The sequence below is a fragment of the Ambystoma mexicanum genome, chromosome 4q (genome assembly GCF_040938575.1).
Source record: "Ambystoma mexicanum isolate Mex_15411 chromosome 4q, UKY_AmexF1_1, whole genome shotgun sequence".
NCBI lineage: Eukaryota > Metazoa > Chordata > Amphibia > Caudata > Ambystomatidae > Ambystoma > Ambystoma mexicanum.
This window is the reverse complement of record NC_090928.1, coordinates 194,036,037-194,049,139: the sequence shown is the minus strand read 5'-3', so window position 1 is coordinate 194,049,139 and position 13,103 is coordinate 194,036,037. Positions and strand designations below refer to the sequence as shown.

At 46.4% G+C, this 13,103-nt stretch overlaps 1 protein-coding gene across 2 annotated transcripts in view; it reads left to right on the top strand.

The window, feature by feature from the left end:
• The window catches only part of LATS1 (large tumor suppressor kinase 1), a 659,187-nt gene that overhangs the window by 424,316 nt on the left and 221,768 nt on the right, over nt 1–13,103 (top strand). Inside the window, exon 6 of one of the 2 annotated variants that reach the window (XR_011268115.1) lies at nt 3,846–4,073. Coding sequence is in view for 1 of the 2 variants with exons in the window: in XM_069607721.1 (XP_069463822.1) it covers nt 3,846–4,428 (583 nt within the window). In the remaining variant the exon portion in view is untranslated. Of the gene's footprint in view, nt 1–3,845; nt 4,429–13,103 lie in introns of those variants that run through there. The other variant, XM_069607721.1, reaches the window with a different exon arrangement.

The window sequence follows — 13,103 nt, the reverse complement described above, 5'->3', positions numbered from 1 at the left end:
TTCGGGTGTTGCACCGCCATCTAACAGGGATAGAGTGGAGAGACTTTCCTTATTGAGAAATGTTTCACTAAAAAGCCAGATGAAGTTATTAGTCACACAACTTTTTTTAGGCATTCTACATTCGATAATGTCTAAGTCTAAAGTATACTTGGGATCTCTGATAGCTGGAATTCCTGTGCCTTTATTAACCAGTACACTATCAGCTTCTAAATATCTCCATTAACTTGTACTGATGTTTAAAACCTGATTGGCTCCCTAGATGCAGGGGCCTTGAATATCAAAAAACAAAGACCTGATCAGACTGTCAAGTTCCATAAAACTTGTAGTGTCTGCGACAATTATTTAGGTAGACAGATCATCTATGGCATGAGTCCAGCTCGACCTCTCTTCTGCCTTTGACACTGTCAACCACACCATCTTGCTCAACCGTCTCCGTGATAACCTGGGTATCACTGGGCAAGCTCTGGCGTGGCTGACCTCCTTCCTCTCCAATCGACCATCCCAGGTCCAACTGGGTTCCTTCCTCTCGGACATCTTTTTCTCTACCTGTGGTGTCCCCCAGGGATCTAACCTCTCCCCATGGCTGTTCAACCAGTATCTGGCACTTCTTGCTCACCGCATCGCCGCTCTCTGTCCCAACTTTCAGTGCTATGCGGATGATACCCAGCTCATTTTCAGGCTACCCTCGGCCTCCTCTTCCCCTTCCCTCATCTCTGACTGTCTTTCTGCTATCCAGGAATGGTGTGCCGCCAACGACCTCTGCCTTAATGCCAGTAAGACTGAGATTCTACTTATCGGCACACCCACTCCCTCCTTCCCTGCAGCTCTCTTGCCGGCCTCCCTTGGCCCTCTTCCTGCTCCTACCTGCAAGGCAAAAAACCTCAGGGTCATCTTCGACTCCACACTCTTTCTCTCCTCACATATCTGACGTCTCTAAGAAGTCACACTACCAGCTACACCTCAGAGGTATCCTTCCTTTCCTCTCCTTCCCCCAGAAGCTCACTGTCTCCAGAGCCCTGGTTCTCTCGAAGCTGGACTACTGTAACAGGCTCTGTCTAAATCTTCCTGCCGCTACTCTCTGCCCTTTGCAACTCATCCAGAACAGGACTACGAGACTTGTCCTTGGCCTCGGCCCAGGGACAGGATCTCTCCAGGACTGAAATCGCTAAACTGGCTCCCAGTGGCTGCGAGGATTAAGTTCAAAACCCTCTGCATTGTCCACAAGGCCTTCTGGGGCCTCTCTCTCTTCCTAAATATCTTCCTTCTCGAGCTCTTCGCTCATCCACCTCCAACTACCTCAGGGTCAGCCGCTTCTCCAAGCAACGATCTGGGGGTAGATCTTTCTCCGCAGCAGGGGCCTCCCTCTGGAACAGCCTTCCTGCCTCCCTGAAACTTGAGGAGAACCATCTCCGGTTCTGGAAGCACATCAAAACCTTCCTCTTTGCCTCTGCTTTCTCTCCCTCTCTTCCCTGCTAAAATCACTGAACCTGCACTGAATCTGCAACTGGGCCAGTCACCGATCTCGGTCCTTGGCCCAGCCACTCTTCCCTGCACTGCCTACCTGCACTATGGGTCTGTCTCTGTATCCTACAGCCCCTTCTCTCAGCACTTAACTTGCACTTGCCACCAGCTGGCCCTTTTATTTATCTTGTATTCTACTAACCATGTACTGCACTTTCCTTGCACTTGCCACCATCTGGCCCTATTATTTATCTTGTACTCTACTAACCATGTACTGCACTTCCCCCCCTCCCCTTCCACTTTTCCCAGTCCCCCTACCCTTGCACTTGCGCGATCTGAATGACACCTGGCCTAGTAGGATCGTTGTCTGTCTCCCCTTGTTCCCCCCCGCCTCGTCGTGCCTTGAAACACTTGTGTTTAGGCGCGTTACAAATGCCATATCATATATAATGCCTCAAAAAGGTCGACCAGTTTAGTGGACAGTTATGGTTGAGGTCATCTTCATCATGACGATAGCTCGGTTGGAGGTGTAGGGGACCTTGTTCCCTTCGTAGGTTGCTACGTATGCCTACTATAGTGCTTCCCTCTCCTAAAGGAGAGACAACAGGGAGGGGGAACAAAAGGGGAGCAGGGAAGTATATAGCCCCCTCCTAGAACATACTAGTAATTTACTAAATGTTCAAGAATGCATGTGTATTATTTAAGCTTATTAATGGATAAGGTGAGACCTAGACCACAGGAAACCATCTGCGTCTACTTACTTTGCCTGGTCTATTACAAAGAGGGGGGAAAAAAAGAGGGATTGGGTGAGGGGATGTGTTCTAATATCACCCACTGTAGATAATACTAAGGGCACCCATGCAGTGAGGCGTTGGTGCAGGGTGATATCTATCTGGTACACAACTATCCGGATCTGCTTACCACAATTGGAGTCACTCCAGCCCAGCTGGTACGTTTGTAAAATATGGGCGGGCTCTCTCATACTAGGAGTACCTAATAGTGGGTAAGCAATGTGTTATAATCTTTGAAAATCCCAAAGAAACGGGCTCTGCAAATTTAGAGGCCAAGTTTGGCTTAACGGCACTGTGGTCTTGCTAGGCGCGGTATATTGCTGGAAAAAGTTCTGTGTGGCAAGCGCAGTCTGACTTGTTGGACTGTCTGAATGTCCGCGTTGAGGAAATTCAATTGGTCCTTCCTATAAACAAAGCCGTGAGACAGTGTGTAAAGCATCAGTGGCTCAATATATGTCCAAATGTCTCCCTCGGCTTAGGTCCCTTATCGTTGCACTTAACTAGTTGGTGATGCGTATACACTATACTCCAATGAGTCCTCGATAGACCGTAATAGAGTGCTACAATGTTACATTATTAACGGTAGGAATGTAAAATAGACCTCATGGTCTCCAGATATACCCTTTGTGTTTCAGTTTAAAATAAAGTTCCACGTCAAGAACGTATTTGCTGTGTAAGTAGCAGTAAATACCGTTTGGAGACTGCCAAACATCTGTTTACCGAGTGTTTGGGGTTGGGACCTGTTATCATAGGAGAGTTAAGCTGTTTTGTACACTATCGATTTTACAAAGACAGACTCCTTTTGGACATATTGCCTTAATACGGAAAATTAATGTGTCCATAAAGCCCATTTTAGGTTATGGGGCAAGAAAGTATTGCCCATGGAATCACGCTAGTAACTTAGTAAAGGACAGAACTATGGTATAGATGGTCAGGATAGTTTGGCATGGCCTTTTGCAGTTAACACATGTGTTTACTTTGCTTTCTTGTTATTTTGTTTTAATATGCAAGCTTGCTTGCAGTTTTACTATATATATCAATTGATTGATTTTGATTACTTTGGTTTTAAGATCATTAATGGTGAAGCGGGTAGACACCTGTGCGTACGGATGGTTTTAAATCCCTTACTTGTATGAAATGAGATTAGTGGAGGGTAGACTTGAAATAAAAGTGGAATATCCCGATAGGAGGCTGGTGTATTAGAATTATAATGAATTGTATTTATTTATTGTGCTAATATTACTGACTGCTAAATATGGAAGCATGGTATTTTGTGGTTTGTTAAATTGATTGTGATTTGTATTTGTAATCATTCTTGTTGTATTTTAAAGTGTAAATTTGAACGTTTGTAAAAGTTGAAATACTATATACAAACTAATAAATAATAATTAATGCCTAGGAGTAGAATGCTACCATAGTGATGGTAAAAATGTAAGTGTTTATCTGCTTCTGAAGTCCTAGTAGGCCTTATTCTTGGTGACCGCTTTGTAATTTCTGCTTTTAAGTTCTAAACATTATCATGATCTCATTTGCATTGTAAAATCAACATTGCTGTATTTCTATGAAATCGTAATGCTGCTTTTGTAATTATAGGTGGGATTATCCCAAGATGCCCAGGATCAGATGAGAAAGATGCTGTGCCAGAAAGAGTCAAACTATATCCGTCTCAGACGAGCGAAGATGGACAAAACCATGTTTGTGAAAATCAAGACTCTGGGTATTGGGGCATTTGGTGAAGTGTGCTTGGCAAGAAAAATGGATACAAATGCCTTGTATGCCACAAAAACCCTGAGAAAGAAAGATGTGCTCCTGAGAAACCAGGTTGCCCATGTAAAAGCAGAGCGCGATATCCTTGCAGAGGCTGACAATGAGTGGGTCGTCCGCCTTTACTATTCTTTTCAAGACAAGGACAATTTGTACTTTGTTATGGACTACATCCCTGGCGGAGACATGATGAGCCTACTTATAAGGATGGGAATTTTCCCTGAGAACCTGGCACGCTTCTATATCGCTGAACTGACTTGCGCAGTAGAGAGCGTCCATAAAATGGGCTTCATTCACCGCGACATCAAACCTGATAACATTCTCATTGATCGCGATGGCCATATTAAACTAACTGACTTTGGACTCTGCACAGGCTTCCGATGGACTCACGATTCCAAATACTACCAGAGTGGTAAGAAAAAACAATACACTGTTCTATTAAAATATTCTTGATAACCTGTTGGGTATTCAATAATGTCCAAGTGCAAAAGAGTGATTGCTTTGCACTTGGAAGGTATTGAGACCTCCAGTATGCTGAATGACTGCTCACAGATGACTTGCATACTTTGTCCATCGCTTCAGTCGCCTATTGGAGTGGCTCAGGTGGCATGAGAAGCACTGCAAATATTTTGTTTTGTTTTAGCCTTTATGAAGGGCTTTGTTCTCCACTCCTCCAACTAAATCTGAGGAATAGTATATCTGGTACTCATCCCTGTGCTCATCCCTGTTGTGTTGGCCCCTCTTACGGCCTTCCTGTCTCCTTTTACATGATGATGCTTTTTTCATCTCAATGTAATCATTTAGCATCTGCAGTATATGCCACGGTCTGGTGCTGTTTCAGCACAAAAGTCTTTGTGGAGATACTAAATGCCGTATTTTATGGTCGGAAGAAACCAGGTCATGAGACATCTGCTCACCTGGCTGCTGATGGAAAAAGGTATTGATCAACCAAGCCAGTCAAGACATCTGTGCTAACTTTTCAGACATACTTGTAGCAAACAATGCAGCATGATTGTAAGGATTTCAACTTGAATTACTTTCTTCTTTTTCTGTTTTGTTTGCATATGCTTTGGGGGCTAAAAAGGCACATTTGTAGCCAATTCAACTGAGAGATTTAAATGCATATAATTAAAACATATAAAGGTGAGAGGTACATTACAACTAATGTACATGTTCTTAGTATAAGCAAAAGAAAATTGTACCAATGGTCTTTTCCATTTCTGATAGTTTACCATTGTCATTCTATTCTTTTTGAGAAGACTTATGCATATGCATAAAAAAGGAGGCTTTGGTTTAATTGTATCTGTGAATGTCTAACTGTACAACATTGTCCTGGTTGGGGCGCTGTCATGCAATGTACATTGTTACCATTACTTTATAGTTCACAGACCATACTCATGGGACTCTGCAAGAATGGGGGAGTCACCAAAGCAATATGTTTCTCCAATTAATACTTTCCATGAGTCTACTTGTTTATATGCTCTCCTGCATTGGTTGACTCCCTGAGCCCTTTTGCCTACTCTCTTCATGACTCTTCTCTGCTCCACCTTATCTATCTTGCCTAACTATTTATTGTTAAATGCCCTCTTGTTACATCAACACTGTCTCCTTATGTCAGCCCCATTGGACCACCAATGTATTGGCAGTGTACAGACTTTGCATACCGGTCAAAAGGGCAGGTGGGACACCAAGCCACCTCAGCACCTCCCAGAGTCGACGCTGTGTCGAATGCTCTTCTTAGGTCCACATAAACTGCATAGCCGCAGACCTTCCGAGAACTGCCTATTTATCAATGACCAGCCAAAACCGCAGGCTCAGATCTACTGTGCTTAGGCCCTCACAAAACCCTGCCTGCCGATAATCAATAATCAGATTATTCACTGCCCAGTCCTCCAGATGAAATAGTGCCCTGGCAAAGGTTTTCCCTCCTGCATCTAACAGCGATATTGGTCTGTAGTTGACAGGCTGATCTCTTGATTCTTTCTTATGGATCGGGACCAGTTCGGGACTGCTTCACGATACCGGGACCACATTACAGCTCATGATTGCGTTTAAAAGTTTTGTTAGGTACAGACCCAAACTACAGGTTTGTTTGCATGAGTGTACTGGAACCGGTGCCTTTCCTGGCTTTTGATCCAGTAATGTTTTTCCGACCTCTTTGCAGGTCAGTACCAATTTTGTGTAACTGTGCCGCTCGCCATGCCTGGGATCTGTCCCTTCATGCAGGGATGTTGCACTCCCATTGCTCCCGCCATCCCATAGAGCCTGCTGTAATTTTCAACCCTGGTCTACTCTGCGATACATCCCTGCAGCGTTTTGGATCCCACTCTGTGACCAGGGGCCCATTGGGCCCCAGAAGCCCTTGAGTCTCCCTTTCTAAGGTTCCATCTGATAATATCGCCATACAAAAGTTTCGCCATATTTTTGCAGCGATATTACCCCATGGAACCTGCGGGGGACACCCCCGCAATCCCCATATATTTTTAAAGGGAGCATGGGACACCCCCGCAAATCCCCCCACCCATCTACCCCATAAATTATCCCCACCAAAAATATCGTCTATGGCCGTTCCCGACGACCATATGTACAGCGATATTTTTGGTGGCGATAATATTACCCAATACCCTTTCTAATGACATTAAGTAGAGTGCTCCAGGTAGCATCATGCCTTGCCCTCTTTTTGTCCCCGAGTAACCTTAGATATTCTGGTCTCATTGTCTTTAGCCCTTGCCTATTTGGTGATGTTTTTGACCTAGCTGTGTTAATCGATCGGCTCTTGGCTAGCCTACACTCCTTATCGTATCAAGAGTACTCTTAATGACCACAAACCACTTCTTGCTAAACCCCTCCAAAACTGAAATCGTGGTGTGTGGCAACACCAAACTTCTTCTACACCCACTACCCTGGCCATACTCCATGGGCAACTCACAGACACCCTCTAATTCAGTAAAAAAACCTTGGATGCACCCTAGACTCAGACCTAACCCTCTCGCGCCAAGTCAACAACGTCTCAAAGTCCTGTCACTACCACCTTAAAACTCTTAGGTGCATTTTTCCATACCTCTCCTTTCCCAACAGACTCTCCACGGTCCAATCAATTGTTATATCAAGGCCGGTCTATGCTAACCCCTTCTACCTCGGAGTGCACGCATACCAACTGTTTAAACTACAAAGAGCACAAAATGCCGCAGCCAAACTGCTACTAGCGCTTGGCCCAAGAGACCACATTTTCTCAGCCCTCAAAACTCTGCACTGGCTTCCGGTTGCCCGAAGGGTGACCTTCAAAACCCTATAAATTTCTCACCGAGCACTGCATAAAACTGGACCTCAATATCTTCAAGACAAGCTAAAACCCTATCACCCTATACATATTCTACGGTCAAGCTCAGCCGGCCTCCTAGTCATACCTAAAACAAACTTAGATTAGGTGGATCGTCATTCTCGGCCTTGGCCCCCACTCTGTGGAACGCACTCCCACCCCATATCCGACTCACCGAAGACCTCATCTCTTCCCGCAAATTACTGAAAACATGGCTCTTTCCCTAAAACCGACCCCTAACTCAAATTGGATAACAGCAACTCAGTGACATTAGACCGAAATGCAAGACCATAAATAACAATCCAGCATCATGATCCGAGCTAGAAATCGAAAACTAATAACTTCTGAGGAAAACTAAAAAGGACAAACGAAATAAAATTAGTAAAAAGGATCAAAGCAGAGAAATGGATAAAAAAGAATGTTGTATGAGAGCTGTAAAGTGGTAGAAATTAATGAAATGCATAAATGTAATGGACAGGAAGATCAAAGTGGTCGAGAGGAATAAAACGGATAACAGCAATTCAACTAGCCCAAACTACTAGATCATAAATAACAATAACATAAATAACAATCCAACATCAAGATTCCAAGCGAGAAATCGAAAACTAATTACCTCTAATAGAAACTAAAGAGGACAAAAAGAATAGAATGAGTAAAATGAATCAAAGCAATGAAATGGATAAAAAGAATTAAATTGTATGAAAACAGTAAAGTGGTTAAAATTGATGAAATAAATGTAATGGACGAGTGAAACAAAATGAACAAGAGGAATAAAGTAGAGAGGATGGAAAGATGAATACATGACACGGATGAGTGCACAGAGTACACAGAACTGGTAGAGTGCATGAAACAGATAGATGGCATGGAATATAGGAATGCGTAGTATAAATGGAACAAATGGAATAAACGACTCAAGTGCACGAGACAGGTGTATTGCATGGACAGATGGAGAACATGGCGCAGATCGAGTATGTGCAACAAGTGACATGAGCTGAACCGATAATGCATGATGAAGGGATGAAGTGAATGGAGCGGATAAAGTCGGTAGAGCGGATAAAGTCGGTGGAGAGGATGAATGTCGGTGGAGAGGATGAAGTGCATAGAATGGATGAGAACGTAGAGCGGATGAGAGCGCAGAATAAATGATAGCAGGAAGCAGATGACAGTGTGGAGCTGATGAAAGCGTCGAGCGAATGTAAGATGTGATCCGGATGTAGGGTGTGGAACGGGTGATGTAGGTGGAAGGACCGGGTGAAGTCGATGGAGCGGATCAATGTCAGTGGAGAGGATGAAGTGCGTACAGCGGATCAGAGCGCAGAATGAATGATTACTGGGAGCAAATAAGAGCATGGAACTGATGAGAGCGTCGAGCGGACGTAGGATGTGGAACGGATGATGTAGGTAGAAGGATCGGGTGATCTAGGTGGACGGAACGGGTCAGGTATGTAGAATGGAATGGATGTTAGAGTATGGATGGGGTGTAGAATGTGGAGCAAAAGGGTGATGTATGTAGATGGAACGGATGAAGTAGGTGGAATGAATGGGTGGTGTATCTGGAAGGAATGGGTGAAATCTGTGGACGGAACGGGTTAAGTATGATGGAACGGATAAAGTATTTGGATGGAACGGGTGAAGTGGATGGATTAAATGAAATGTGTTGCTAGAACGGGTGAAGTATGTGAGCGAACGGATGAACTGGGTGGAACGGATGAAGTATGTGGATGGAAATCACGAAGTATGTGATGGATCGGGCAAAATGGTTGGATGGAATGGGCAGAAGTGAGTGAATGGAATAGTGAAGTAGGTGGAAGGTGGAATGAACGGATGATGCATCTGGAAGGAACGAGTGAAATCTGTGGACGGAACGGGTCAAGTATGTTGAATGGAACAGGTGAAGTATGTGGATGGAACGGGTGCAGTGGATGGATCAAATGAAATGTGTGGATAGAACGGGTGAAGTATGTGAGCGAATGGACGATCTGGGTGGAACGGACGATCTGGGTGGAACAGATGAAATATGTGGACGGAAAGGATAAGTATGTGATGGATCGGGCGAAATGGGTGGATGGATTCGGGAGAAGTGAGTGAATGGAATAGTGAAGTAGGTGGAAGGAACGGGTGAAGCGGGTGGATGGAACCGAGTAAGTTCGAAATGGGTCAAGTTTCCGGATGGAGCGGATCAAGTATGTGGACAGAACAGGCCGAATATGAGGATGGAACGAGTCAAGTATGAGGATGGAATGGATGAAGTTTATGGAAGGACGGGTGAAATAATGTGGATGAAGTGAGGAAATGTATGGATGGAGCGAGTGAAGTATGTGGATGGAGCGGGTGAAGTATGTGGATGGAGCGGGTGAAGTATGTGGCTGGAGCGGGTGAAGCATACGGTTGGAACGGGTGAAGTATGGGGCTGGAACGGGGAAGTAGGTGGGTCGAACGGATGAACTTGATAGAACCGATGGAGTAAGTGGGAGGAATGCGTGAAGAGGGTGGAACGGGTGAAGTGGACGGAACATATGAAGTGGGTGGAACGGAAAAATTACGTGGACGAAACTGGTGAAATAGAACCAGATGAAGTAGGTGGTTGAATGGATGAAGTAGGTGTTTGAACTGTTGACGTATGTAGATGAGCTGATGATGTATGTGGCTGGAACGGGTAAAACAGGATGTATGGAACGGGTCAAGTATGTGGTTTAGGAAGCATGGATTGGCTTGAAGTACATGGAACGGCACGGGGTACATGGAACTGCCTGCAGTGCATGGAACGGTCGGAGTACAGGAAACAATCGGAGTGCATGGAACTATTGGAGTGTGTTCGATCTCAACCACCTAAGGTAAACCACCATATCACATCTCCACGCTTACTCTCTTCTTCACACCATCACTCAACTACAACACAGCGATACTATGACACCATTCGGTATAGCTGTTCTCATACAATCACTTGCCTCATTCTCGACATCCTATTAAACACAGCTGGTTACACACCCTCCAGCCTAGGCGTTCTCCTCAGGCCCAACACAGCCAGAATCGGTCTGGATAACAACCTGCCAGATGGAACACATATTCTTGATCTCCCAACCACCACACCTACCGCTAAGAAGTAGCTATCACACAAATGCCACACCTGCTGCACACATATCCGGTGCTCACAGGCACCTTACGACTCTGTCTCTCTCTACTGACCTGAACTTCGGTTCCCAAGGGCGTTCAACCTACCAGCGCCTTGAGATCATACCAATGGTACATAAGGCGCCATATAAATGCAAAATAACATAATACCTTTTGAATCACGGTGGTGGAGTGTTGGTTGTTGCCATGCCCCTCTCCCCAATGGTTAAAAGTAACCCTTCGTTCTACCCCACAATGGGAGGGAAAATCCCGACTACCACTACCAGCACCAATGGTGTTTGCTATTGGGGTTCCTGGGCCCTGGTTCTTCCCCTTAAACCCTATATACTCCTACGTCCCGTCCCCTTTCCTCCATACTTGTGGGACATTCCGCCCTTCAGGACGGGACCGGAGAACTTTTGTCAAAAAGCATCAAAATTGAAAAAATGTTTGTCCTTCTATTTTTACGTGGGGTACTGCACGTGGCCGTGACCCCGCCCTCCTGAGCTCCGCCACACGCATGGCCCTTCAGTCCTTTTCTCCACACTGTCGGGGCTGGAATTCTATTTTTGTTCCCTTTGTCCTTTCTTCCTGCTCCGGTTCCTCGGTCATCTAGTCCTCCGTCTATGCCGGAGCGTCTGGGATTCGTGTCCTGTTCTTCATGCGAACGTCGCTTCGCAGGGGCAGATCCCCACTCTCTTTGCTTGGAGTGCCGAGGCCCGGAACATCTTTGGGATTCGTGCTTCTACTGTGACTCCCTCTTCGTCCGGGCACTCCAGCGTCGTCTTCTTCGGTGGGAGGAGGTGTTTCAGCGCGTTCCTCTGCCTCATTTCTAGCTTTTCATCGAGGAAAAGAAGAAACGCCCAGTAAGTTCTTTACTTTTTAGGGCGCCCGGCCAGAGGACTCCTTCGCAACCCCTGTCGGTGAGAGCATTCCATGGCCTGGTCCTGGATATGATGGCCCTCCTTGACATTCCAGTACCTGAGGCCCCCACTCCGCAGGAGGGGGTGCTTTCAAGAGCCTTTAACATGTCACCTCAGGAGCGCACCGTCCTGTTCCTCCGGAAGGACGTCTTGGCCGAAGCCCGCAAAGTGTGGGATAAACCTCACACTGGGCTACACATCAACAAGAGAATTGACGCTTGATACAAGCGTGTCACCTCTGAGGAGATGGCCTTATCGGCTTGTCCGCTCCCATCCTCAACGGTGGTGGCTGCGGCCACCCTCCAGTCCAAGCAGGCCTCTGCATCATCAACGGCAGCGGCTCAAATTCTATCCAAGGAGGTTAAACTTTTGGACTCTTTGGTCCTTTTGCCAATTCGGCGCTCCAGCTTCGTCAAGCGAACACTGGGCTCATCCTGGCAGCAGCCAATCCGAGGCTGTGGAAAGAGTTAGCCGATTTCTAGGAGAGCATTCCTGCAGATAAGCTAGAGGACTTTAAAGCCGGGTTGTCGGACGCCAGAGTTCTGGCTCAGGATCTACTGGAAGCTGCAGCTCACCCCGTGGATACCTCGGCTCGAGGCCTTATGATAGGGGTTGACACCTCTCGCCAGGCGTGGCTCCACGCGACAGTTTTCAAAGGAAGTGCAAGACCAGGTTCTGGACCTTCCTTTTGACAGTAAGGAATTGTTTCATTCTTCTACCGACGAGCTTACAAAGACCAAAGCTAGTACCCAGACTGCCTAATCTTGATCGGCCTTGGCGAAATCTCCAGCTAGGGGTCCCAGACTCTCGTCCTTCTCTGGTTTCATGGGGGGTTTCCGGATCGTCGTGCGTGCCGAACTGATGCTCCAGTTGGTGGGACTCGCTGAAAACAAAAACGGCAGGGTGGCCGGTTTTTCTCTCAGCCATCAGCCTCCTCTCCAGGAACAGATGGTCTCCCTGCCGACAAATCAGCAAAATATTTTTTGTCTGTCGCACAAGACTCTAGTGGGAGGACGAATCTCGTGTCATCTGGAGGCGTGGCAGACAATCACTGAAGACCGGTGGGTTTTGTCCTTCGCTCGACCAGGCTTTCTCTTGCCCCTCCCCCTTAACCCACCCTTTAACCCTCCCTTTCAAAAGATCGGGACGCCCTCCCTCAGAGCCGAGGTACAGAAACTTCTAGACCTCAGAGCGGTGGAACCTGTTCCCTTTGGGGAGCAAGAGGAGAGCTTCTACTCTCCTCTGTTCACAGTGCCAAAACTCAACCAGGCTGGCCTGCGCACTATCCTCTATCTTTCCCAGTTCAATCTTTCTCTTTCCCAAGAGAAATTCAAGGTGTTCACACCTTGCCAAATAAAGTCCTCTTTGCGAAGGGCGACTGGCTCAGTGTAGTAGACCTTCAGGACACTTATATGCACAACCTGATATGGAGGCAGCATCAGAAATATCTGCGGTTTTCCCTGGGAGGAGAACATTTCCAGTTCCGTGTGCTCCCTTTTGGTCTCAGCTTGGTGCCGCGTGTCTTTACGAAGATTATGTCGGTCATCGCAGCTTTCCTCCGGCTACAGGGTGTTCATGTATATCCGTATTTGGACGGTTGGCTCCTACGCAGCCCTTGTCCACAGACGGCTTTGAGCAATCTCCAGTCTCTCCTCCAGCTCCTGTTCCACCTTGGGTTGTCGGAGAACTAATGGAAATCTTCCATGATGGTCTCCCTAGACCTGATTTTCCTGG